At 43.8% G+C, this 24,639-nt stretch overlaps 1 protein-coding gene across 1 annotated transcript in view; it reads right to left on the bottom strand.

Moving 5' to 3' along the window:
• Nucleotides 1-24,639, bottom strand: part of LOC124594114 (Holliday junction resolvase MOC1, chloroplastic) — a 1,166,819-nt gene that overhangs the window by 952,767 nt on the left and 189,413 nt on the right. Inside the window, exon 2 of the mRNA XM_047132471.1 lies at nucleotides 12,871-12,934. Coding sequence (XP_046988427.1) covers nucleotides 12,871-12,926 — 56 coding nt within the window. The 5' untranslated portion in view covers nucleotides 12,927-12,934. The remainder of the gene's footprint in view (nucleotides 1-12,870; nucleotides 12,935-24,639) is intronic.

Below are 24,639 nucleotides of genomic sequence, written 5' to 3'. Positions count from 1 at the left end.
TTAGCGCCAAATTTATATGAACATCAAGAGGTCAGATGGAAACCCAGTTCTAAGCAAAGAAAGGAAAGCAGAAAGGTGGTAGGAGTTTATAGACGGTCTATACAAGGGCAGTGTACTTGAGGAAAATATTATGGAAAGGGAAGAGGATGTAGATGAAGATGAAATGGGAGATATGACACTGCATGAAGAGTTTGACAGAGCACTGAAAGACCAGAGTCGAAACAAGGCCCGGGGAGTAGATAACATTCCATTAGAACTACTGACAGCCGTGGGAGAGCCAGTCCTGACAAAACTCTACCATCTGGTGAGCAAGATGTATGAGACAGGCGAAACACCCTCAGACTTCAAGAAGAATATAATAATTCCAATCCCACAGAAATCAGGTGTTGACAGATGTGAAAATTACCGAACTATCAGTTTAATAAGTCACGGATGCAAAATACTAATTCGAATTCTTTACAGACAAATGGAAAAACTGGTAGAAGCCGACCTCGGCGAAGATCAGTTTGGATTCCGTAGAAATGTTGGAACACGTGAGGCAATACTGACCCTACGACTTATCTTAGAAAATAGATTACGGAGAGGCAAACCTACGTTTTTAGCATTTGTAGACTTAGAGAAAGCTTTTGACAATGTTGACTGGAATACTTTCTTTCAAATTTTAAAGGTGGCAGGGGTAAAATTCAGGGATCGAAAGAATATTTACAATTTCTACAGAAACCAGATGGTAGTTATAAGAGTCGAGGGACATGAAAGGGGAGCAGTGGTTGGGAAGGGAGTGATACAGGGTTGTAGCCTATCCCCGATGTTATTCAATCTGTATATTGAACAAGCAGTAAAGGAAACAAAAGAAAAATTTGGAGTAGGTATTAAAATCCATGGAGAAGAAATAAAAACTTTGAGGTTTGCCGATGACATTGTAATTCTGTCAGACAGCAAAGGAATTGGAAGAGCAGTTGAACGGAATGGACAGTGTCTTGAAAGGAGGATATAAGATGTACATCAACAAAAGCAAAACGAGGATAATGGAATAAGTCGGGTGATGCTGAGGGAATTAGAATAGGAAATGAGACTCTTAAGGTAGTAGATGAGTTTTGCTATTTGGGAGCAAAATAACTGATGATGGTCGAAGTAGAGAGGATACAAAATGTAGACTGGCGGTAAGAAAAGTTTTTCTGAAGAAGAGAAATTCGTTAACACCGAGTATAGATTTAAGTGTCGGGAAGTCGTTTCAGAAAGTATTTGTATGGACTGTAGCCATGTATGGAAGTGAAACATGGACGATAAATGGTTTGGTCAAGAAAAGAATAGAAGCTTTCGAAATGTGGTGCTACAGAAGAATGCTGAAGATTAGATGGGTAGATCACATAAGTAATGAGGAGGTATTGAATAGAATTGGGGAGAAGAGGAGTTTCTGGCACAACTTGACAAGAAGAAGGGATCGGTTGGTGGGAGAAGTTCTGAGGCATCAAGGGATCATCAATTTAATATTGGAGGGCAGCGTGGAGGGTACAAATCGTAGAGGGAGACCAAGAAATGAATACACTAAGCAGATTCAGAAGGATGTAGGTTGCAGTGAGTACTGGGAAGTGAAGAAGGAAGCTTGCACAGGATAGAGTAGCATGGAGAGCTGCATTAAACCAGTCTCTGGACTGAACACCACAACAAAAACAACCTTACTCACGTTCACAGTCTCAAGAGAACTGCTGCTTCTAAATACCAATATTGAAGAAAACATGTTGGTTTAAAAACCATGGTACGTATACAACGTGCAAGCTTTTCAGTTTTCACAGAAACAACAGAATCCATACAGAATCCATTTTGACTTCAGTATACTGGAATGCGAATCTTAAGCACGAAAGTAACTTTCGCGTGATGTTTCACTGCCAAATAACATAGCTTGATGAGATTTGGACCACAGATAGAAAGAACTGGTAATATAAATAAGTTAATAAAGGACAATAATTACACGAGGTCACTGAGTGTTATGGTGGTTCCCGAAATATTAGAGAAGGTGCGACATGGTTCTTAATAAAGTGTATGATCACCATGGACGGCAATTCATGCTCTGTAACGTTTTCCCATGTTGGCCACAAGGCTGTACAGAGTTCTTGTGGTACGGCGTTCCAGTACTCCATCAGCGCAGTTGACAACTGCCTGGTACCTGTGGACGCGCTGCTGTACGTCTCTCCATTACTTCCGACACGTGCTCTATGGGATTTAAGTCGGGAGAGTGGGCAGGCCACTCCATTCGCAGAAAACTGCCTTTCTCCAGGAGCTCCTTCAATGAGAGGCATTCTTTCATATGTCCAGATGTGGGAACTCGTAATGCACCCAGGAGCACTGTTGAACATGACCATTTTGGCAGACCATGTGTTATGATGTGGGGAGGCACAATGTTGCATGGGCGTACTGACCTCCAGATGTTTGAAAATGGTATATTTGCGGGTCAAAACTATTGTGACACTGTGCTACTTCCCACGTGAGTCTTTTAAGGGCACATCTGGCGGAAGTGGAGGAGCGCTTTGAACGACAGAATATTTGGGGAATGGGTTGGCATGGCCGTTCCGCTGATTTAAATCGCATCGCACATGTATTAGATTCTTTGCAGAGATGTATTGGAGCACTTCCACATGCACCGATGACCAGCCAGTGGTTGTCGACAGCGCTGGTGTAGGAATGGAACTCCCCACCACAAGAACTCCTTACCAATCTTGTGACCAGCATAGCAGCACGTTTAGAGCACACATTGTCGTATGGTGGTCATACATCGTATTAAGGACTATCTCACCCTATTTGTAATGTCTAGGAGACCCTCATGAATTGAAGTGATTTCAGTGTCTTTGAATAAAAGTGTCATTTCTGTTCGTTTCGTTGCGTATTTCTTTTAGTTACCTTCTGTAGTATACTGTACCAGTTCTATCTATGGTCCAAGTTTCATCGAGCTATGTTGCTTGCAGTAGACATCATGCGACAATTACGTTCGTCCTTAAGTTTTGCACACCACTGTACATCTAGTTAAACCGGTTCCCTCGATCAAATCCTTCAAATTTCTACCAGTGGCACAACTTGAACTGTAGACGGTGGATCCATTTTCATTGCCTTTCCATTTGTTAATATCAACTGCAGTGAACAGACGACTTACAGTGTCCGCGGTGTCATCACCGTGTGTTAGTACATGAGGAACCGTCAGTCCTGTGTTAAGTTTTCAATAAGGTTATATTTGCATGAATAGCACATTGTGATGCTTTTTGGAACAGGTCTTGAGGAGAGGTAGTGTATTACCGAATAAAATATTTGAGATGCTGTTAAAAAAAGTACTGTTGCTCATGTTCTCTCAACAAACAAATATTCAAAAAAGGTAATCTTTTTGGTTAATGTTCCGCGCACCCAAGCAGGTAAACAAGATTTAGATTCAGATGGCCCAAGCACTAGTGGACTGAACATCTGAGGTGAACAGTCCCCTAGACTTACAACTACTACCATGCCCAAGGCAGGATTCGAACTTGCGACCGTAACAGCAGCGCGGTTCTGGACTGAAGCACCTAGAATAGCTCGGCCACTGCGGCCGGCAAACAAGATTTACCTGACACATTTTTTATTTTGTTTCTGAACAAAAAGTTATTTTGGTTGCTCAAGATAAAATGGACACCCTGTATTCTGGACACTGAGGGAAGTTCACCATGGCGATGACAATGAAGAGAAAAATAGCCTCAAAACTGCTTTTTCCAATGGCTCATCAACGGACAGCGCACTGCCACATGCAAATACATGTTCATGAGCAATCTCGTTGCAAACTATTGAAAATGACACATCAAAACGAAATGTGCACAACTGTTCACAAACGTTCTGACGACAGTAATAAATTAGCAGACATAACTTTCTAATCTGTGCTCACATCTGGATCTACAAATCACTATGAGGAGCATGGAAGAGGGTACGTGCAGCTGTACCAGCTACTAGCGCTTCTTCCCGTTCCATACACGTATTGATCGCGGGAAGAATGAACCATTAAACGCCTCTGTGCTAGCTGTAATTAGCGTAATCTTTTCCTCGCAATCCCTACGTCAGCAATACGTAGAGGATTTTATACGAGGGTAGTTTGGAAAGTTCTCTGAATCACCAAGAGAGATCAGCGCTAGTGCAACGAGTTGTTCACGTGATATTCATTGGACTGTTTCCTGTAAACACGTGCCACGTCAGTGCTCTTGGAAGAGAGCTGTGGCGGTAACGTGGCTCTGTTGTTATTCCCGCGTAGTAATTTGCGAAGACGGAAAAAATTGAGATTTGAGCAGTGATTAAGTACTTTGTAAAGAAAGTATGAAAGTAAAGGACATTCATGCCAATTTACAGATTACACTGAGGGACTCTGCTCCTTCATATTCAGCTGTTGCCAAGTGGACAAATGAATTTAAATTTGGTCGGGAGAGCTTAGATGATGATCTGCGCCGGGTCGGCCAAGATGTGTCACTACTCCAGAAATCATTGCAAAAGTGCGCAAAATGGTCACAGAGGATGGCAAATTGAAAGTGCGTGAAATTGCTCTTGCTTCTAGATGTCATCTGAAAGGGTACATCACATTTTAACTGAAGAATTAGAAACGAAAAATTATGTGCAATATGGGTGCCGCGACTCTTGACGCTGGATCAAAAACGAATGAGAATGGACATATCGGACATTAGGAGAAACGAACACGATTTTTTGCGCCGTTTTGTGATCACAGATGGAACTTGGTTGCACTACTATACCCCAGAGACAAAGCAACATACAAAGCAGTGGAAACATGCAGATTCTCCGCCACCAAAGACAGCGAAGACAATTCCTTCGGTGGGAAAGGTCGTGGCATCAGTGTTCTGGGATATAGGAAGGGGGTTCAGTTTGTAGGTTATCTCCCCACTGGGCAAACAATTACTGGAGAATACTATTCTAAACTCCTTGACAAATTGCAACAAAAGATACGCGAAAAAAGGCCAGGTTTAGCAAGGAAGAAAGTCATCTTCCATTAAAACAATGCGCGCCCGCACACATGTGCCGTCACCATGGCAAAATTACTCCGAACTATGATATGAATTGTTGCCGCACCCGTCTTATTCACCTGATATGGCTGCGTCAGACTTTCATCTCTTCCCAGAACTGAAAATATTTCTTGGTGGACGAAGATTCACTTCAGACGAATAACTGATAGCCGTAATTGACAACTATTTTGCTGCCCTGAAGGAAACTCGTTTCCGACATGGGATCAGGGCACTGGAACATCGTTGGACCAAGTGCATTAATCTACAAGTAGACTACATTGAAAAATAAAAATATTTTCAGTGATGTAAGTACCATTTTTCTATTCCGCTCCGAGAACTTTTCAAACCACCTTCGTTTTAATAGATTTCTCACAGACAACTTTCTCAACAATCCTGTAATCCGTATGACACTTAGAAGCGCAACCTTCTTGTCTGAAACTTATAGAGGTGACTTTAGTTTTTAATTCGCCTACTACACCGAGACTTCGAGGTCGGGGTAGGGCAAGTCAGGCTGCGTTCTGAATACTTCCACAGTGGGCGCTGCGGACGAGAGCGAGTGACGTGAGTTGTAAGCAGGTAGCGCCCGAGGCAAGGCGAGCGCGGTGTCCGGCGCAGGTCGGCGGCGGATATTGTTTCGCTGATAACAAACGCGGGGCATTAATCTCGTGCTTTTTCCCGTGCGCGGCCGCTGCCATATTAACAGCGCCATAAATCTCGGAAAATACGCCGCAGCCGCGGCGGTCAGGGAGGTCCGCGGCCGCAGAGCGACGCCACGCTCATCCGCTCGCGCACTCCCTCATTCCAGGCGAATCCTGCCCTTCAGTACTGACACGGAATGGGGAAGAGAGCGTCAGCACTGTGTGACTGTGATGCTTTACGATCCCCTGAGCATGTGGTTTTCAGAAGCCCTCCCCAGTTGGAAGCTAGAACGCATGAATCCCCTCAGGCTGAAACACAGCTACGAAGGGTTTTCAGCAATGCAACACACATTTTTGTCTCGGCCCGTTTCGGCTGGAAAAATGCGTAATTTGATGTGGGACATCTTGCAATATTCCTGCTTCAGACCCTATAGCTTCATGAAGTTTTGATAGCTGGTGGTGCTATATGTAGCCCTCAAAATGTCATCTGTAACGGAGGTAGGTTCCATGCTGAGAGCTGTCATTGAGTTTCCTCTGGCGGAAAAACAGAGCACTGCAGATATTCATAGACTCCTGTAGAATATCTATGGAGACCAGGCAGTGAACAAAAGCACGGGGAGTCGTTGGGCGAGGCGTCTGTCATCATCGCAGTAAGCTCGCTCATGCCTGGCTGATTTCCTGCTTTACGACCGGCCACATGCAGCTGTGACTCCTGCAATATTCGAACATGTGGACGCTCTCATTCGAGGTGATCGACAGATCACAATCAAACACTTCACTGATCAACTGGACGTCTCTGTTGGTAGTGCTGACACAATCTTCCACCAATTGAAGTACTCAAAGGTATGTGTCTGTTGGGTTCCTCACCGCCTAATAGAAAACCATAAAGAGCAACGGGGGAGCGTATGTGCTGAACTGCGAGGCTTATCTTGACAGTCTTTTGTCGAACATCGTCCCAGGCGAACAAACACGTATTCACCAGTTACAACCGGAACCGAAACTGCACACCATGCACTGGTGCCACACTATCTCTCCTCCGAAGAAAATGTTAAAAGCTGCATCCCACCCGGTAAAGTCGTGTCGACGGTCTTCTGGGACTCTGAAGGGAGTATTTTGTTTTATGTTGTCCCTCATGGTGCAACGATCAACTCTGAACTGTGTCGCGCTACACTCAAGAAATTGAAGAAACGACTTCAGCGTGTTAGTCGCCACAAAAATGCAAACGAATTTCTCCTTCTCCATGACAACGCAAGGCCTCACACAAGTCTGCGAAACCGAGAGGTGTTCTCCACCTTCATTGGACTGTTCTTCCTCATCCACCTTACAGCCCGGATCTCACGCCTTCCCATTTTCATCTGTTTGGTCCAATGCAAGACGACCTCCACCGCAAGCAATACGTGGCTGATGGTGACGTTATTCATGCCGGAAGACGATGGTTCCGACGTCGACCAGTAGTATGGTGTCATGCAGGAATACAGGCCCTCCCAGTAAGGTGGCGTGAGGCCGTCGCATTGAACGGAGTTTATGTTGAAAAACACGAATTTGCAGTCAAAAGAGTGGGGAATGATATGGTGTGCTGGAGTCCTGAAAAAAAAACCAACATTCTTCCAGAAAAATGTGTTGCGTTACATACTGAACCCCGTTTATATTAACGAAGAATATTGAGACCTTAACCTTATTGAAATGACTGCTTCTGTGCGGGCACGACAGCATCGATGAACTTAGAGAACGACATTTTTTTCCGACAAGCTGTTACTTACAACAAGTACTTTATTACCACTGCTAGCTAGTTCGGAGAGTTTGCTTAACACTGAAGATGATGCTATTATTATTTGTTTGTCGGCAAATTTCTGAGAGCGCGGCGCTCTTGTTGGGCGAAGTGGTCTTTGCCGGAACAGACGTGCAACTGCCCTACTGGCACACCAAAAATCAGTTGCCGGTTCCTGTGTAAGAGTGAAGTACACCGTATTGATATACGTCGATTTTCTTCGAGTGATATTAATTATCCGCGTCAATCAGTTGAGTTCGTGTATTTAGTAACGTACGTAGTTTTTCAGAAGTGATCTAAAAGCGTACTACATTGCAAGAAACTGTGCACAATACGAAGAAGAGATATTTGGGGAGTAAAGAGCGTTCGGTCGTCTCTAACGAAATTATAACTTATACTAAAGAATCGACACAGACAGAATTGTTTGATAATTTTACCAGTCCGAATCAAATGACTGCAGTTTATACAAAACCCAGAAGTGATACAATAGGAGGATTTAGAGAAGAACGCCAAAATAAAGAACATTGTTTAGTGGAATAGCCAAGAAAGATCGCTAAAATTTTGGAAGGAAACTCATGGTCGTGGAAAACTTTACAAAGTAGGTATTTCGACAAACGGTGAATGACTACCACATAAATTCAAAAATAATGCCGACATTAAGCAAGTTATTGATTGCTGTAAAATAAAAAAACCAGTTTGCCTGAGCAGAAACATGTTTTGCACAAGAAACTGCGTGAAATGCGTTATTTCTGGAAGATATCTGTAAGTGAAGGAAAGATTCTGGAGGAGACAATTGATGTAATCGACTGACGGAGACGAAGACAGGAAGGCAGGAGGTTCTTTTATGTCGACGAAACTTGTGTGTATCGTTTTACCTCTTGACAAGAACTCATGGAGCAGTACACTGTTCAAATCGAAGAACACACAGAGCGTAACCCTTCCATTTGACCGCAATTGTGAAACTGTTTTCGGTTTTGGCGATGCAGAATGCCTCCTCTGGGACGACTAGGCCTCAGTTTCAACACTATATTGGTCAGCTCTTTTTTCTTCACCTGTTGTGACTCGTTTCAGTCGGTCCGTATCATTTTTGTCTTCATCTAGCGACTCCTGAGCAACTTGCTGCTTTCGTTTCAAAATTCAACAATTTTGGAACAAATTTAGCCGAAACACGAGAAATAATTTCATGGCATGAGCCAGTTGATAAGGCAACATCATCAGCGACAACTCTGATTGTGATTTGGCGATAGCTCATAGTCAGTTCTTGCACTTTTTCGACGATTTCATCGATCGATGTGCTGGTTATCTAGGGCACTCCTCATCTAGAACGCCTTTACGACCTTCTTCGAAATGCTTCTGTCAGTCGTAAACCCTTTTTTCAGTCATAAGAGCCTCACAGAAGTTATATAACATTTATAAAAGTTCGATGCACTTAACTCCCCTCTTATATAAAGATTTTTATACAATGTAAATAATCGCCGCTACTATCAAAACATGTTACTTTTTTGACAGCTGACAATCGACTAAATATCATACATGCATAACATTGTACACACATTTTTCAGGCGTGCTTACCAACACAATGACAAAAAAGCCATGTGAATAGGTCTAATACAACACGCGAAATGATCATTTCCCCGTTACTTTTTGAACACTCCTCTTGTACTAAGAATAGTTGCGCTTCAACTCAGCCCGTCAAAGAAGGTTTTATCTCTTAGCGGAAACAAAACGAAGGAATAAGCCTTTAACTCTAGGGAATAACTAAGCTATATTGTGCTGAAAATCCCGCTGGAATATATGCACCAGTTTAGGGGAAGATCGTAAACTACCACACATTCAGATGAACACGCATTCTGTTCTGATTTTGTAGAAGATGTATGAATCCTGATTTACGACTTATATTCCCACGTTAACGCATTTTACTCTATAATGGTGCGTTTCAGAAGAAGGCGATCGTCTTCTGTGTTAGGTATAGTGTTAACTCTTACACCTAAAAATGGATGCTACTCGGACCTATCTGCATACTGCGTTGCAACTGATTTAAAGCGACCCCGCGGAAGGGCCGAGATAACTTTGCCCAACAACCTGTACAGCCTGTAGAACCACTTTGTGACGCATCTGGGTAGGCAGAGTGGGAGAACTCGGCTGCTTGTTCATGAGTTTACCGACAGGCTATAATTGTGCATGGAAAGTAATTTCTGTTTCATGCAGCTGACGAAAATGATGTATCAACATGGATTGTGCGCTTGTGAATTGCCACACACTCCGAACTAGCTATTAAAGTTAATACAATATCTAATTTCAAATAACAGCCTGGTGTAAACGGTGTCGCTGTGTGCTGAACTTTGTAACAAATGACATGTCTAGGAACGTTCACAAGACATTAACGACTATGACACAGGCTTAGGTGCGAGGTATGTTGACAGTGCGGGGAGAGGTGAGGGAGGGAGGGAGGGAGGGAGAGGTGTTGATAGGGAAGGAGTCAGTGTTGTGCTGTGACGTCACATGAGTGACCATGACCAGTTAAAGATGCATGAATACAAGTTAATAAACGCTATTTTGGGAATATAAATACATTAGTGGGTTACATATTTAACTGCAAAGGATTGTGATGACTCAAGTTTTTGTCGAGTCAGATAATGACCGGAGGTTTAATGGCATTTATAATAATAAATGTAACGTACATAAGTAGCACACAAAAAGATAATAATATGGTGGTCACAAACAGTATGGAAAGCTTATAAAGGTGTTGGAGGGGAGATTGTGCTGAGAAATAAGTGTTGTGAAAAAAATCGATACATTGCGTTGTTTCCGAGTTATTAATCATTGAAGTTAGCCAACCAGGTCGTTGTGAGCGCAGATTCATGCACTTGCACGCCTTAAAATGCGGTGAGGCACAGACATCTGTGAGTCCGTGAGTTAGCACTTTATGTGCTCATTACCCGTTAAAATGTACCTTTTCCGGAAGTGATAAACTGAAAGTCAAACGAAGAACACGTATGGCGACACCACACCTGATAGACTGCTTGAATTTGCGCACGTGATGACCCGATTGTCTGAGTTCAATGCTAACCACAACAATTCTTTTCTCCCTTCTTACATGACGCGGCTTCAATGTCCCTTCCACTCTCTGCGGTCATAAGACAGCGTGGAGTCGAATTCATGATGTGCCATCCTCTCCAAATGTCTGTGTACTTGTGCCGAATCACAGGAAACTCATTGGATGTGACAGTTCATATCTATAACCAAAGAGGACAGAAAAAATGAGTGTGTTGTACTGCTGAGTTGTTCATTTTGTCATAAGAATTTACGTACTCTGCTGGCATGAAGGGGCGTTATTATGTGTCTTGATGCTCGTAATCTGGTCTGGTATTATTTTGGGTAATGTAGACGGGTATAACTACTGCAACAAGTAAACAACCCAAATGGATATGATGAATGTATCCTGGCGCGATTAAAAACTCCCTCTTGCACTTTGTACATAAATTAAAACAAATATGTGTCTTACAAGGCAATTACCTGTTTTTAGCTGCTTTGGTACTATTATCCCAAAACATTAAAACCTTTGGTACAGTTTTTCAAAGTTTGGACAGGAAAGGATTAACAATTATTTCTCAGCAAACTCCCCTGAACACCCTTACTAGCTCTTCAGACTGTTTCTGACCACCCTGGATAAAACATGCACAGAGTTGAGCTAAATTTAGAGCTACAAAACTACAGGCTAATTGGCGGGCTGTTCGTACGTAGGAATACAGACAATGCTATGTAATGATAATATTTGCGGAAAATGTACATGCTTTGCAAATGCAGAAGTGTGTCCCACTCTGTGCAATCAAAATTCTGGACATAACGAGATATCCGCAAATTGAAGGGTATCAAAAAATTCCACTCAAGAGAAAACTAGAGTAGTAACTAAGTCCGATCATTTTTTTATTTCGTTTTATGAATTAATTGTTTTCTGTTTAATTTATATCTAATTAACTATAATTTTTTTGTATTACTTATTTTGAACTTTTATTGTGTTGTTGAATTTAAGAACTAAATTGTCATCGAAATGTTACACATTTGAGCAACGGTATAGAAAAGGCGAGGAAAACATTGAGATTCGCTTTTAGGCTACTTTATCTGCTTTTCTACTGAACATCCTGTTGTTTAGCATGTTATCTGTGTTACTCATTTCGAATTGGAAACTTCCATCTTTTCTAAGACAAATGAATCTTTTACTGCTAAAGTGGGCGTCATTTACGACGGCGGCCGAGTTTAGGTTCGTTCTGCGCATCTGACGTCACAAAACACAGTCAGCCAATGAACAGAGAACGACGTTGCCAGAACTCGACTGCAGTGCAGAGCACGGACGAGTGGCTTCAGTTTTAGAAACGTTCAGTCATAAATAAAGTAATTGAACAAAAGCAATGTCTTGAAAGCAGACTTTCTTTTATAGAAAGTTTGGAAAAAGCATTCTTTATACCAATTACTTCATATTCTATTAATTAATTAAACCAAACAAGCAATAAGCCTCCTAATTCAGGCGATAGCAACGAAAGGTGTTTGCATCATTCTCACTAACCGCTTTCTCGCAATAAAGAACAGCGGTAATTGTTTATTTCCTATTGTACTTCGACGAAACGTGAGTAATTCATAATCATACCAACAGTGTTTGTCGGTATTTTGCGTGATATTTTAAGGTCGTCCGGGAGATATATTGAACGATGAGCTGCGTTAGCGTAATGGTTAAACGGTATGGCTGCTAGGCGAAAGGTTCTGAGTTTAAACCTTGATCGGTGCTTAATACTCGTATTTTCTTTATTTTAAAAATAATATCGAAGTGTCTTACTTCATGAATTTTATTCGTTTGAATGTAATTTTTTGAAATTTCTAGTGGCATCTAAAAACGACCATACGGAAAGTATACGCTATGGACTTTTACCCCTGCAAACTCTTCAAAATTTCGTGCAATGGTTTACTACATCTAATGCTGCACAATAACTGGGTTGAACATCGAAACAAAATTAAGTCATTTATGGGGGGAAGGAATCAGTCAAGAAGATGTGTAAAAATCAAATTTTTGGGCCAAATAGTTTTTGTGAAATCGAATGATAAAGTGTGTCAAAGCAGTCGAAACACCATGTGTCTGCACAGGCGAGCAGTGCAATGATGGCAAAATCGCGCACATCGCGGAATGCGGGGAGCATGTCTGTGTAGCAGCGAAAAGGGTTAATGCGGCCGTGGTGGTTTTACTTCATAAACTGCACGCTCCCCCCCTAAATGTAAGTTTGCGAACTATAGTATGGCGCTGCTTCTCTTGGCGCGTACAACTGGCAACGCAGCAATTTCCCGCATCTGGGCGGGCATGCGCGAACCGCCAAGATAAAAGAATTGAACTATAGTATAGTCTCTGTACTGCTAAGAGAAAATTAAAAAAAAAAATGAAGGCAAGCGAAAGTGTACTCACTCAGCAGGTCCGGAGCTGTTCTTGGCCCGCCACCGAGCCATGCCCGCGCGGGCCATGGCGCCACCTGCAACAACAACAACACACTGCCGTTACAATGACACACTGGCGCCAGTGGGACACGCGCGCTTAACCCTGCGACGTAGCGCCGCCATCTCGGCTCCGCAAACCGTGAAGGGCCAGCAGCAGCAGCAGCAGCCGCACGTAATATCCCGTGTCCGCAGACGCGGCTGCCAGGGCCAAGCGAGCGTGTCTAACGGCACACGCGTTTCACACCCGCACATGTGCTCAGCCAGCCTGTTATTGTCTCTGTCTCTGTCTCTGTCTCTCTCTCTCTCTCGCTCTCTCTCTCTCTCTCTCTCTCTCATACACACATACAGACATACACAGACGCCGCATGTAGTTAAAGACTCTCAATAGAGCCGCCCCAAAATAGTTATTAAAAGATATTCTTCAACAACATATTACAGAATTTAAATTATCAGGAAGTATTCGGAATTTTTGCAGCCGGCCGGTGTGACCGAGCGGTTCTAGGCGCTTCAGTCTGGAACCGTGCGACCGCTACGGTCGCAGGTTCGAATCCTGCCTCGGGCATGGATGTGTGTGATGTCCTTCGGTTAGTTAGGTTTAAGTAGTTCTAAGTTCTAGGGGACTGATGACCTCAGATGTTAAGTCCCATAGTTCTCAGAGCCATTTGAACCATTTTTCTTCTTGCAAAGCTCGCAGCGATCCGCACTGCACTCAGGCTTTTGACAGGTGGTCAGATTAATGTGACTGCACAGTGGACTTCAGTAGCTTCAGCTAATTCAGTCGGTGGATGTCCATTATCACGAACACGGGTTTCTAGCGCTGATCTACAGGTCTTGTCCAGTTTTAAGAGATCTTTATGGTTCACCGCATCTGTCCAATATATTTGGTGTCATATGATGTGCACTTTATCTGGGACACGCCTAATCTGTCGCAGTGGTTGGATATATTCTTCATATAGTGATGCACTTTCCGTCCCAACAACTTTTTGGTTCAGAGGAAACTCTCACGTTAAGCGGCTTCATAAAATAAGCTATTTTTTGTGAGACGGCGCCATTGTACAGCAACATAGCTGTGTTGAGTTCACCCTTTCCACCGGGTACCCATTTCTCAGTGCCCTTCTGTATCAGCCTACCTAGCAGATTATCCCGGTAACTATTTATTAGGTTTCACCATTGAAGAACTCTCATTTTGGACAGGAAAATACGTTAGCTGGGCAGAAATGGCGGAAGGTGGTGTGAAACAGCGGGACACGGGATGACTGTGGGATCTCTAAGTGTACAAGCGAGAGGCAGCAACGCGTCAGCGAACGGCATTAGCGGCCTGTGTCGCAGTAACGGCCGCGATGTGGGCTGTCGGCTTTTCTGAAGGCGCGCTTTTCTCGATCCCTCGGGCACAGATTCCCCTCGAGCGAAGAGTGGCAAATGGCTTTTAGGCGCGACGTAATTTGATTTGCCTGCTCTCCCAGGACCGCGTCGCTGGCAGTCGGCGGCTCTCTCTCAACGACCGCCTCGAAGTCTCGCTTCAAAAGCTGTTTCTCGTGTCGCTACTGCACCGGAGCGGCTCATACGCCAGTTTTTAAACTCACACAGTCTCCAAACGCCCGTGTGGAAGGTTTATGTATTAAATGAAACGATATTAAATCACATTTATGTGCGATACACAGTCTCTTGTTTACAGAGACTGGGATATTGAGAAAAACGCGGGCAAGCTAGTAGGAAAGAGTCGAGTTTAGTCGCAGCCTTGTTCAGTCGTGCCGTTGTGAAGAGAGGGTGTTGTATAATGGTGGAGTGATCTGCTTGGATGGCAGATATGCTGTACAGAATTTTCTATTTCAGACAGTCCAGGATATATAACCTGTGGAGGACATTTGATTTTTGATATGATTGTATTAAGAAACAGCACTTCAGAAAAGGGTAATTATTCTGAGTTTGTTAGCTGCAAGCACGTGCTGCGAGCTATCTGATGTTGCATAACAGGTCGTACACCGCTTGATTTTACATGTTATACCATACAATTTCAGTTTTATTACTCGTACATTTTTTGTGAATTTTACAAAAGAATAAAATAAAGAAACAAATAAAAATATGTAAAGAGGTACAGATGTATATCTGCAATATTATTTAAACTTATTGGTAACTTAATAATGATAATAAATAAGGTATGTAACAGGCTGTGGATGTATTTTAAATTAAACCTGAAGTGTGTTTAATGGAAGAAACAAGAAATGGCAGTTTGATTTAGATGTGATGTGATGTGATTTATACCTTCAACGAGGGTGGTTTGAAACTTCTCGGAACGGAGTAGAAATAAAGTACTTACATCACTGAAACTTTTGTTATTTTTCAATGTAGTTTCCTTGTAGATTAATGCGCTTGGTCCAACGATGTTCCAGTGCCTTGATCCCATCTCTAAAATGAGTTTCCTCCAGCCCTGCAAAATAGTTGTCAACTCCGGCTATCAATTCTTCGCTTGAAGTGAATCATCGTTCACCAAGAAAAACTTTCAGTTTTAGGAAGAGATGGAAGTCTGACGGAGCCATATCAGGTGAATAAGGCGGGGGTGGCAACAATTCATACCTCAGTTCGTGTAATTTTGCCTTGGCGACGTCACATGTGTGCGGGCGCGTGTCAAGAGTCGCGGCACCCATCTTGCAGATAATTTTTTTCATTCTAATTCTTCAGTTAAAATGTGATATACCCTTTAGATGACATGTGGCATGAGTGAGCAATTCCATGCACGATTGAAAAATCGGCACTTTTGCAATGATTTCTGGAGTAGTGACACATCTTGGCCGACCACTGCGCGGATCATCATCTAAGCTCTCCCGACCAAATTTCAATTCCTTTGTCCATTCGGCAACAGTTGAATATGAAGGAGCGGAGTCCCTCAGTGTATTTTGTATATCGGCATGAATGTCCTTTGCTTTCATACCTTTCTTTACGAAGTACTTAATCGCTGCTCGAATCTCGATTTTTTCCATCTTCGCAAATCACTACGCGGGAATAACAACAGAGCCGCGTCACCGCCAAGCTCTCTTTCAAGAGCACAGGCGTGGCACGTGTTGACAGGCGACAGTCCAATGAATGTCACGTGAACAACTCGGTGAGCTAGCGCTGGCCTCTCGTGGAGATTCCGAGAACTTTTCAAACCACCCTCGCATGTATATGGTTACATCTGTCACATATGTTCCCTTGGGTGTAGTAATACTTAATTAATAATGTATTGATTAATTAGGTTTCAACAAATGAAGGGGTTACAATGTGTTTCAGAACTTTGGGTAACAATGGAGATTGGGGAGTTAATTTAAAATGTCATAGTCATTGCACCAGGTGCGAGGGCTCAATAAAACTTCGAACCAGTCACACATGGTGTAGTGAAAGAAGAAGAAATGTGATATCTTCAGATACTGTTACATGCTGTAAGTGGTATAACAACGAACTACATAGAGAGTTACATTTTATGGTTGATTCGATTTAATGTCGTAGAACCTCAGTTTACTTTTGCTATGTTTGTATGTTTCTCTCGTCTTCACTTCCTGTGTGTGATATATCATCCGATTCAGCGTGTGAGTTTGCAACTGGGCCGTTTACTATGCACTGCTGATCTGTCATTTGTGGAGCCCGTCTTATTCTAGCGTATGGTCTCTCCTGTTTGTATGCGGCATGTACTGCTTGCGATTCTTCATCTGCGACGTTTATAGAATTCCTGTCATCTTGCCTGCGTATTAGCTGTCCTATGTCCTGGTTCCCTAAACTCGGTCTTATGTGTCCTAGGGCATCGCAGATAAGCACTGTCTGTTCAGGTGTGCCATTCTCACCTCAGGCCCAAGTGTAAGTCTGTTTTTGTACTTAAACTTTCCGTTTCATCGGTTATGTCTCGCCCAGTTATTTCTCATATGTTGTCGCGTCCTACCCTGTTCAGCCAGTATGCCACTGCTCTGTGGCGAATTGTACTATCTATAGGGAAAACGTCCAGTACTACACACAATGCCTCAGTCGAGGTTGTGTCGAAAGCCCCCGAGATTCTGAGTATAAAACTCCTCTTGTTTTCAAGCGTACCTAAGCATAGTCGATGTGCCGAAGCATTAGCCAAGAAACTAGTTATTGACTCAAAAAGTGCTGTATCATAAGCCCTCATTGTCTGCAGGCGTAGTCTGTTTCTTATAATGTTTCGTCTTTTAAGTTGATGTATGAGTTTCGTCGCTTTGTTAGTTGTTAGTCTGGTATGTTCGTTAAATTCTAAACGCTCGTCAATATAAATACCAAGGTATCTTGTCATAGCTTTCCTTTTTACAAATGTGTTGATTGACTTCACAACTGGATTTATTTTCAGTGAGCCTCTTAGAAGTAAATAACAATTTTGCTAGTTGTTATTGTGTGTTTGTTGGTCGCGCACCATTCACTGATGAACGTGAGCAGCCACGTGGCTCTGCTCTCTAACTGCGACCTGGAGTTTGCAGATACCACGACCATAAGGCCATCTCGGTACGCAACCAAATGGTCCAAATGGCTCTGAGCACTATGGGACTCAACTGCTGAGGTCATAAGTCCCCTAGAACTTAGAACTACTTAAACCTAACTAACCTAAGGACATCACCCACATCCATGCCCGAGGCAGGATTCGAACCTGCGACCGTAGCGGTCGTGCGGTTCCAGACTGTAGCGCCTTTAACCGCTCGGCCACTCTGGCCGGCTCGGTACGCAACCACCCAGTTTGCAATGTCGTTGTCTCCTAGTGCAGTAGTGGTTCTATGGCTATGTCCCAGAAAATCGGTTCTCATACGGAGCCTTGCGGACAACCCCTTGTTAACCTATTTATAACCTTTTGGCGATCAGTCTTCCATTCCACTATCCCACTTTTACAATAATCTCTAAGGCTGTTGTACAGAGCCAGCGGGATATTCATCTCCTTAAGTCTTGCAAACAGCGCCGGTCAACAAACGTTATCTAAAGCACAAACTATGTCAATTAGGATTGATCAGACAATATATAACTCTCACAGGTCACATAAGTGGCCTCCGAGGTGTGTCAAGATATAACGTAAAATGTCCCAGCGTAATTTCACCAAACGCCACGGCAAGAAACTGGCTTCCATTGCACAGAAGCGTGAACATATTATGAGAGAGCTATAAAATACTGGCACATTAGGTGTACACCATTTATGTGGGTTTGCGGAATACAACACAGAGAGAGTTACCGACACCAAGCATACTGCAGTCGACATCACATTGGTGTGGTGGACAGTCAACTCGCTGAAATAAAACCTATTCCTGAAATCAAGTTTCATTACCAGCTGAACGGCGCGACAGGAAATTAGCGCGCGAAGACTAATCCGCTTGGGGCTGTTAGCTCGCACGCCATTACCATCACGGCAGCTGCCACTCACAGAGCGTAGACGTAAAAAGCAGACTTTCCTGGAAGCCTTGCGGCGGTTTTATCGACACCGGGCACGTCTCGGTACTCCGGATCACGTGTCGCATAAAACAGTATATCGCGGCGGTAAGCGGATGAGCGTGAGGGAAACGCCGAAGCCGCAGTAATTCGCGGGGGGCAGCGTAAAGTTGGCGGCCGTGGCTGACGTATCGGCGGTGTGCGGTGACGCGCGCTTCCCATCAAGCCAGGTAATTGGGCGTGCCGCCAACCTCGCGGCAATAAACTCCTCCCAACCCACCAGCCCGGGTATTCCCCCGGCAGCGGCGAATGCAGGGCTGCCACGGTCGCAGCTAGGGAGGAGGCGGAAGAGGAGGAAAAAATGTGATTCCCCGACGTGGAGGGATGGGGAAAGACGTGCCGTCCTGAAGGAAGAGACGCCCCAGTAATGAAAATCCTCGAAACGTCGAGAGCCAATTTATTACTTTGATTTATAGCGACAAAAATATATCGCCGCACTGTCATTTCCAAGGTGAACAGCCGCTACGTAGGAACGTCACTTTTACGAAGAACTGAGAAAAGTTTTTCTGGATGTATAGGATCTGATGCATAAACAACGTTCCGTTTAAGTTTCCAATTTGTTTTCTGCTGAGTTTCTGACAAAATGAACCTATTTTGGCTTCTTGCAGATCCGATTATTGGAATTTTATAAAACTGTAGGGTAAAAATATCAAATGAGCACTGCAGACTACGCGGAATTTTCAGGATTTTGATTCCGTCGCATGATGGGAATTGGTTACGGCGCTCTTCCATTTAAATCCTCAAGTTTATTTACCAGACATGTTAGATGTAAGGAAGACATCTTGGCTCAGTTCTCCTAGAAGGCGATAACTAAAGAACATAAATCTGTTGGCGAAATCAGACAGGAAGAAAACATTCGACTCCTACGTTTATGTGCTGCCAGCAAACTACTTACAGCAAGAGAACGCTTTTATTGACTTATGCACATACATCATTTTGATTGCGAATTTTAAAAAGAAAGTTATACCCTTGTTGCCTCTAAATTAACTGATTAAAGTGCGCGGAAGTAACTAGTTGTAGGATACAGAGGTTTCTAATTCTACTTGAATGTAATTACAATAATTTGAAAAATGGCATAGGTATAAAAATTGTGCTAAAAAGACATACCAAAAAGAAACAATTCCTTCATTTTAAACCTCTTATGCCGTTATTGCAAAGAATCATTGGTGACTGGAACAAGAAAGTGGGTGAAGCGATAGTGGTACAAAACTACCATACGCCACACACCGAATCGTGGTTTGCAGGGTACAGATTAAAAAAAAAAAATAGAAAAATAAAAAAAAAATAAAAAAAAGCAGGCGCGAGTAGGAGTCGCGCTGAGGGTGCGTACAAACTTAATTATGTGTGTAGATAATAGTAATAATAACTTCATGTTGATGAATGGCCTTGTGCAAGTCCTAGCGAACTTGCTTCTGCAACTTGCTTGTGCCTTATCTACCGCAGTTATGCAGTTACCCAACTGGGGAAAGGAAACATACAATTTAACCGTCTGAGTACTAGTGTTTTCTGCCTGAAACCACCAGTACCAGAGACTTAATTTGTTTTACGCATTATGATCATCGAAGTTTCGAGATGTGGGAGAGTGTCTAGGAAAAATGCGAAACAAGTTTCAAATTTATCTCATGAAATGATGATGGTTGAAAACTGTATGTCCCAGTGGCTCCACAGTGAAACCATCCACTTAAAGCAATTGACTGTTTACTTATAACAGTTTCTTCTTGTATTCGTTGTTCACTAAGACAATAAACGTTAATTTTGTATAAAAAATTCAAATTATGTTCCAAAGTGAAACCATCGCTTCAAGATAATTGATTGTTTACTTTTTGCCAATTTCTTCTCGTATTCGTTTCTCACTATGACTATAAACGTCAATTTTATGGAAAATCTTAAAAGTAATTTTTTATATTGGTGAGACCCAAGGGTAAACGTGGAATCCGAACCACATGTTGTTTCAGGGGCTCCTCGCATCGCTGAGAGGAGGCTAGGTTAAAACGAAGAGTGATCCGGGTGAGATTTGATTCCGCGGTCTGTCGGTCTCCATTCTCGCGTCCTACCGCTAGATCGCCAGTCCCGGTACGTGTATAGATAGTTCATAAAATAGGTTTTGATGATTTAGTTTGTTAGTATCAAATAACGTGAGATAAATGGCCACATCTTTTCTTTTGATTGGACTAAGTTCCGTTAGAAGCTTAAATTTCTCACTCCGCTAAGGGTCCATAGACCTTAGTATGCCACACAAATTTCAACTCGATACCTCTATCCTTCCCTGAGAAAAAGGGGTCTTAACAAACAGACAGACAGTCGGACGACCAAGTGACCCTATACCGGTACAGTTTATACTGACTGAGGTACGGCACGGCACCGTAAAAATGAAACGACTTAAGTGCGCTGCGGTCAGACTTCTAGTCTGATACCTTAACCTGTTTCTCCACCGCCACTGTTCGATGGTTGGCGCTCTCGTATGGTATTGGATTGGCTCCTAAACTTTGATCCGGGACCTCGCGGAAAGGCTTGTGAAGCGCATCGTGCTGTATAGCATTCACTGAGGTGACAGCAGTCAGGGCATACTCCTAATATCGGGTCGGACCTCGTTTCCCGGGCTTAGTGCTGCATCTCGACGTAGGATGGGCTAAGCAAGTCGTTGGAAGTCCCCTGCATAATGCTGAGCTCTGCTGCATCTACAGCCGGAAAATTGTGAAAGTGTTGCCAGTGCATGAAACGTCCCCTTAGAAAAATTTATGAATGACTGTGCTGGTAAACCTTTACGTTATTTGATTTTCAAACAGCTGAGCAAAACTGAACGTACTCAGACATTTTTCTCTTTACTTATTCTGATCAACACTAAACTGACACACAATATTTTTAGCGCAATGCAGTCTGACTTTCAATAATCCCTACAAAAGAATGGGCCTATCTAACAATAACCTATACCTTTCATGAATCACTTATCTCACAAAAACCTTCGTTACTCGAATTACTGCAATACAGCGAGCGCCAATACTGCCGGCTAAATAAAAGATTCTAACTACTGAAGACACTAACTACTGATAGGCATAGTTCGCAAATGAAAGATTTTGATAGGGAACAAACAATGTATTTACCTTAATAATGTTCAAAAGTCATCAAATATATATATCAGTTCATGGTATCCAGTATTACAAATTTACCCTTTCTGATGGACACACGTCCAGATCGTCCGCTCTCAAAACTCTGCCATCTGTGTCCCCACATCCACCACTGCTGGCGGCTCACCTCCAACTGCGCAACGCTACGCTCTGTTCACATCCAACTGCCCAGCACTACAATAGCAAATATTCCAACAATGCAAATCAGCCACAGACTGCACACAGCACAGTCAGTGATTTTCATACAGAGCGCTACGTGGCGTTGCCAACATAAAAACCTAAACAGCCTACTTACAGATTTTGTGCACGAACTGACCTCTCGATTACGTCCCATAAATGGGATTGATGTCGGGTGATCTGGGTGGCCAAATCATTCGCTCGAACTGTCCAGAATGTTGTTCAAACAAATCACGAACAATGGGGGCCCGTTGACATGACACCGTTGTTTGGGAACATATAGCCCATGAATGGCTGCAAATGGTCTCCAGGTTGCCGAACTTAACCATTTCCAGTCAGTGATAGGTTCAGCTGGACTAAATGACCCAGTTCACATCATGTAAACACAGCCCACACCGTTATGAAGCCACCACCAGCTTTCACAGTGCCTTGTTGGCAAAGTGGACCCATGGCTTCGCGTGGTCTGCGCCACAGTCGAGCTCTACCATCAGCTGTTACCAACTGAAATTGGGACTCATGTTACCAGGACACGGTTTTCCAGTCGTGTACGGTCCAACTGTTGCGGCCACGGGCCCACGAGAGGCGCTGCAGGCGACGTCGTGGTGTTAGCAATGGCACTCGCGTTGGCTGTCTGCTCCTGTAGCCCATCAACGTCAAATTTCGCCGCACTGTCCTATCAGATACCATCCTCGTACGTCCCACGTTGATTTCTGCGGTTATTTCACACATTTTGCTTGTCTGTTATGACCGACAACTCTACGCAAATGCCGTTGCTCTCGGTCGTTAAGTGAAGGCTGTCGGTCACTGCGCTGTCCGCGGTGAGAGTTAATGCCTGAAATCTGACATTCTCGGCGCAGACTTGACACTATGGATCTTAGAATATTTAATTCTCTGACGATGCGCCTAGCTCCAATTACCATTCCCCGTACACAGTTTGTTTATTTCCGACGTGCGGCCACAATCACGTCGGAAACCTTACCACATGAATCACCTGAGTACAAATGACAGCTCCGCTACTGTACTGCCCTTTTTCACCTAGTGCACGCGATGCTACCGCCATCTGTACATATCGCTATCCCTTGACTTAAGTCATCTCACACTATTTATTACTCCAAGTATCTACAGCAAGCGTGAAAAATGTAATCGAAATCGTAACGCGTTAGGTGTTCGCTTCCCGTCGGAGTCAGCGCACAGCCGTGTGTTGGCGAGCACCGCGGCTCGTCCGCATCCCACTCGGTACCCACCAGGAGTCACTGACTCGACCCCGCCGCCGTGTACCGTTACGGCGCCCACACTGCCGCCGTCATTTCTCTCGGTACGTGTTTGGCAGCCGCGCAGGCTCGATATTAACGCCTAATGAGCGACGCCGGCTCCAGATAACGGCATGTACCGTTGCGCGCGCTCTCTGTACACGGCGCTGGCCCGAGAAATCGTGTCGGGAACACAGAGGCGCTCGGCAGCCGCTCTCGCGCAAACGAGTCACGACGTGGCGTAAGATACGAGCTTTCTCGACATAAATGGAGCTGACGCGAAAGGTAGCGGACCATTTCCCCTTACTGCGACTAACTAGTAGCAAAAATGTCGGTGAACAGAATACAATGAAATTGTGTTCCTCTCTTTTGCTGACTATTAGTCAACGGGTAACTTTATGTACAGCAGATTGCGTAGTCTCCAGGTCGTGCTCCTTGCGTATTTGTGTGCTTACAGGTTCGATATGGAAGTGTCAAAGACCGTCCGCTATATATCACATGGTCTTTATGAAGGTAACTCTCACAGGATGTCCATAATTAAAGTTCGAGCCGGCCGAATTGTCCGTGCGGTTAAAGGCGCTGCAGTCTGGAACCGCAAGACCGCTACGGTCGCAGGTTCGAATCCTGCCTCGGGCATGGATGTTTGTGATGTCCTTAGGTTAGTTAGGTTTAACTAGTTCTAAGTTCTAGGGGACTAATGACCTCAGCAGTTGAGTCCCATAGTGCTCAGAGCCAGCCATAAAGTTCGAGTTCCAAAACGCTGTAGAAAGAAAACCGCTGCTCAGAATGGTGGCAAATTTGAACAGCCTACTACTGGTGCAGGGGGAAAGGTCACACTGAAAAAAAAAAACCGAAAATTTTACTAATAAATAAGCGTCAGAATATGAACACCAACACAGGCGCGGCACACGGCTGTTCTCAGTTTCCGTCAGAGGCGCCCAACATGTCTACCTCTTTAAAGGATCGCGCGCTTCTGGCAAAGCTCTTTTAACTGTGGGCCGATAACCGTGCAGAACTTTTGGATACTCAAAGGCATAGAAAAATGCATTGCTAAGGGTCTGGAAAAAATAATTACAAAATCCGAGAAGACCGCTTCTTTTGAAGTGCATTGTCGCAGAGGTAGAGAAGCAGTTAATTCAACGTTTGTTGATGATGTGTCCAGAGCAGTGCAAATGGGATGGAGCAGTGGTGTGCAAATATGCATTGCACGAGGAATTGCCTCAAAGTTGGAGATGCCTGCGAGCACAGTTCATAAAATTATACGGAACATCCTGAATTGCTATTCATATAAAATCACCCATGTTCAGGAATTGCTTCCTCCTGACTGCCAGCAAGGCAAAAGTTCGCTCTGGAATGTCTTGATCGCATGGAGCCGACCGCGGTGGCCGAGAGGTTCTAGGCGCTTCACTCTGGAACCGCGCTGCTGCTACGGTCCCAGGTTCAAATCCTGCCTCGGGCATGGATGTGTGTGATGTCCTTAGGTTAGTTAGGTTTAAGTAGTTCGAAGTTCTAGGGGACTGATGACTTGAGAAGTTAACTCCCATAGTGCTCAGAGCCATTTGACCCATTTGAACGAACGTTGTAAGTAGTAGCCCGTTTAGGTTTTTATGTTGGTAACGCCACGTAGCGCTCTGTGCGAAAATCACTGACTGTGCTGTGTGCAATCTGTGGCTGGTTGGCATTGTTGGAATATCCGCTATTGTAGAGTTGGGCAGTTGGGTGTGAACAGCGCGTAGTATT

Source organism: Schistocerca americana, chromosome 2 (assembly GCF_021461395.2).
Source record: "Schistocerca americana isolate TAMUIC-IGC-003095 chromosome 2, iqSchAmer2.1, whole genome shotgun sequence".
NCBI lineage: Eukaryota > Metazoa > Arthropoda > Insecta > Orthoptera > Acrididae > Schistocerca > Schistocerca americana.
The sequence above is the reverse complement of the archived record's forward strand: the minus strand, read 5'-3'. Positions and strand labels throughout refer to the sequence as shown.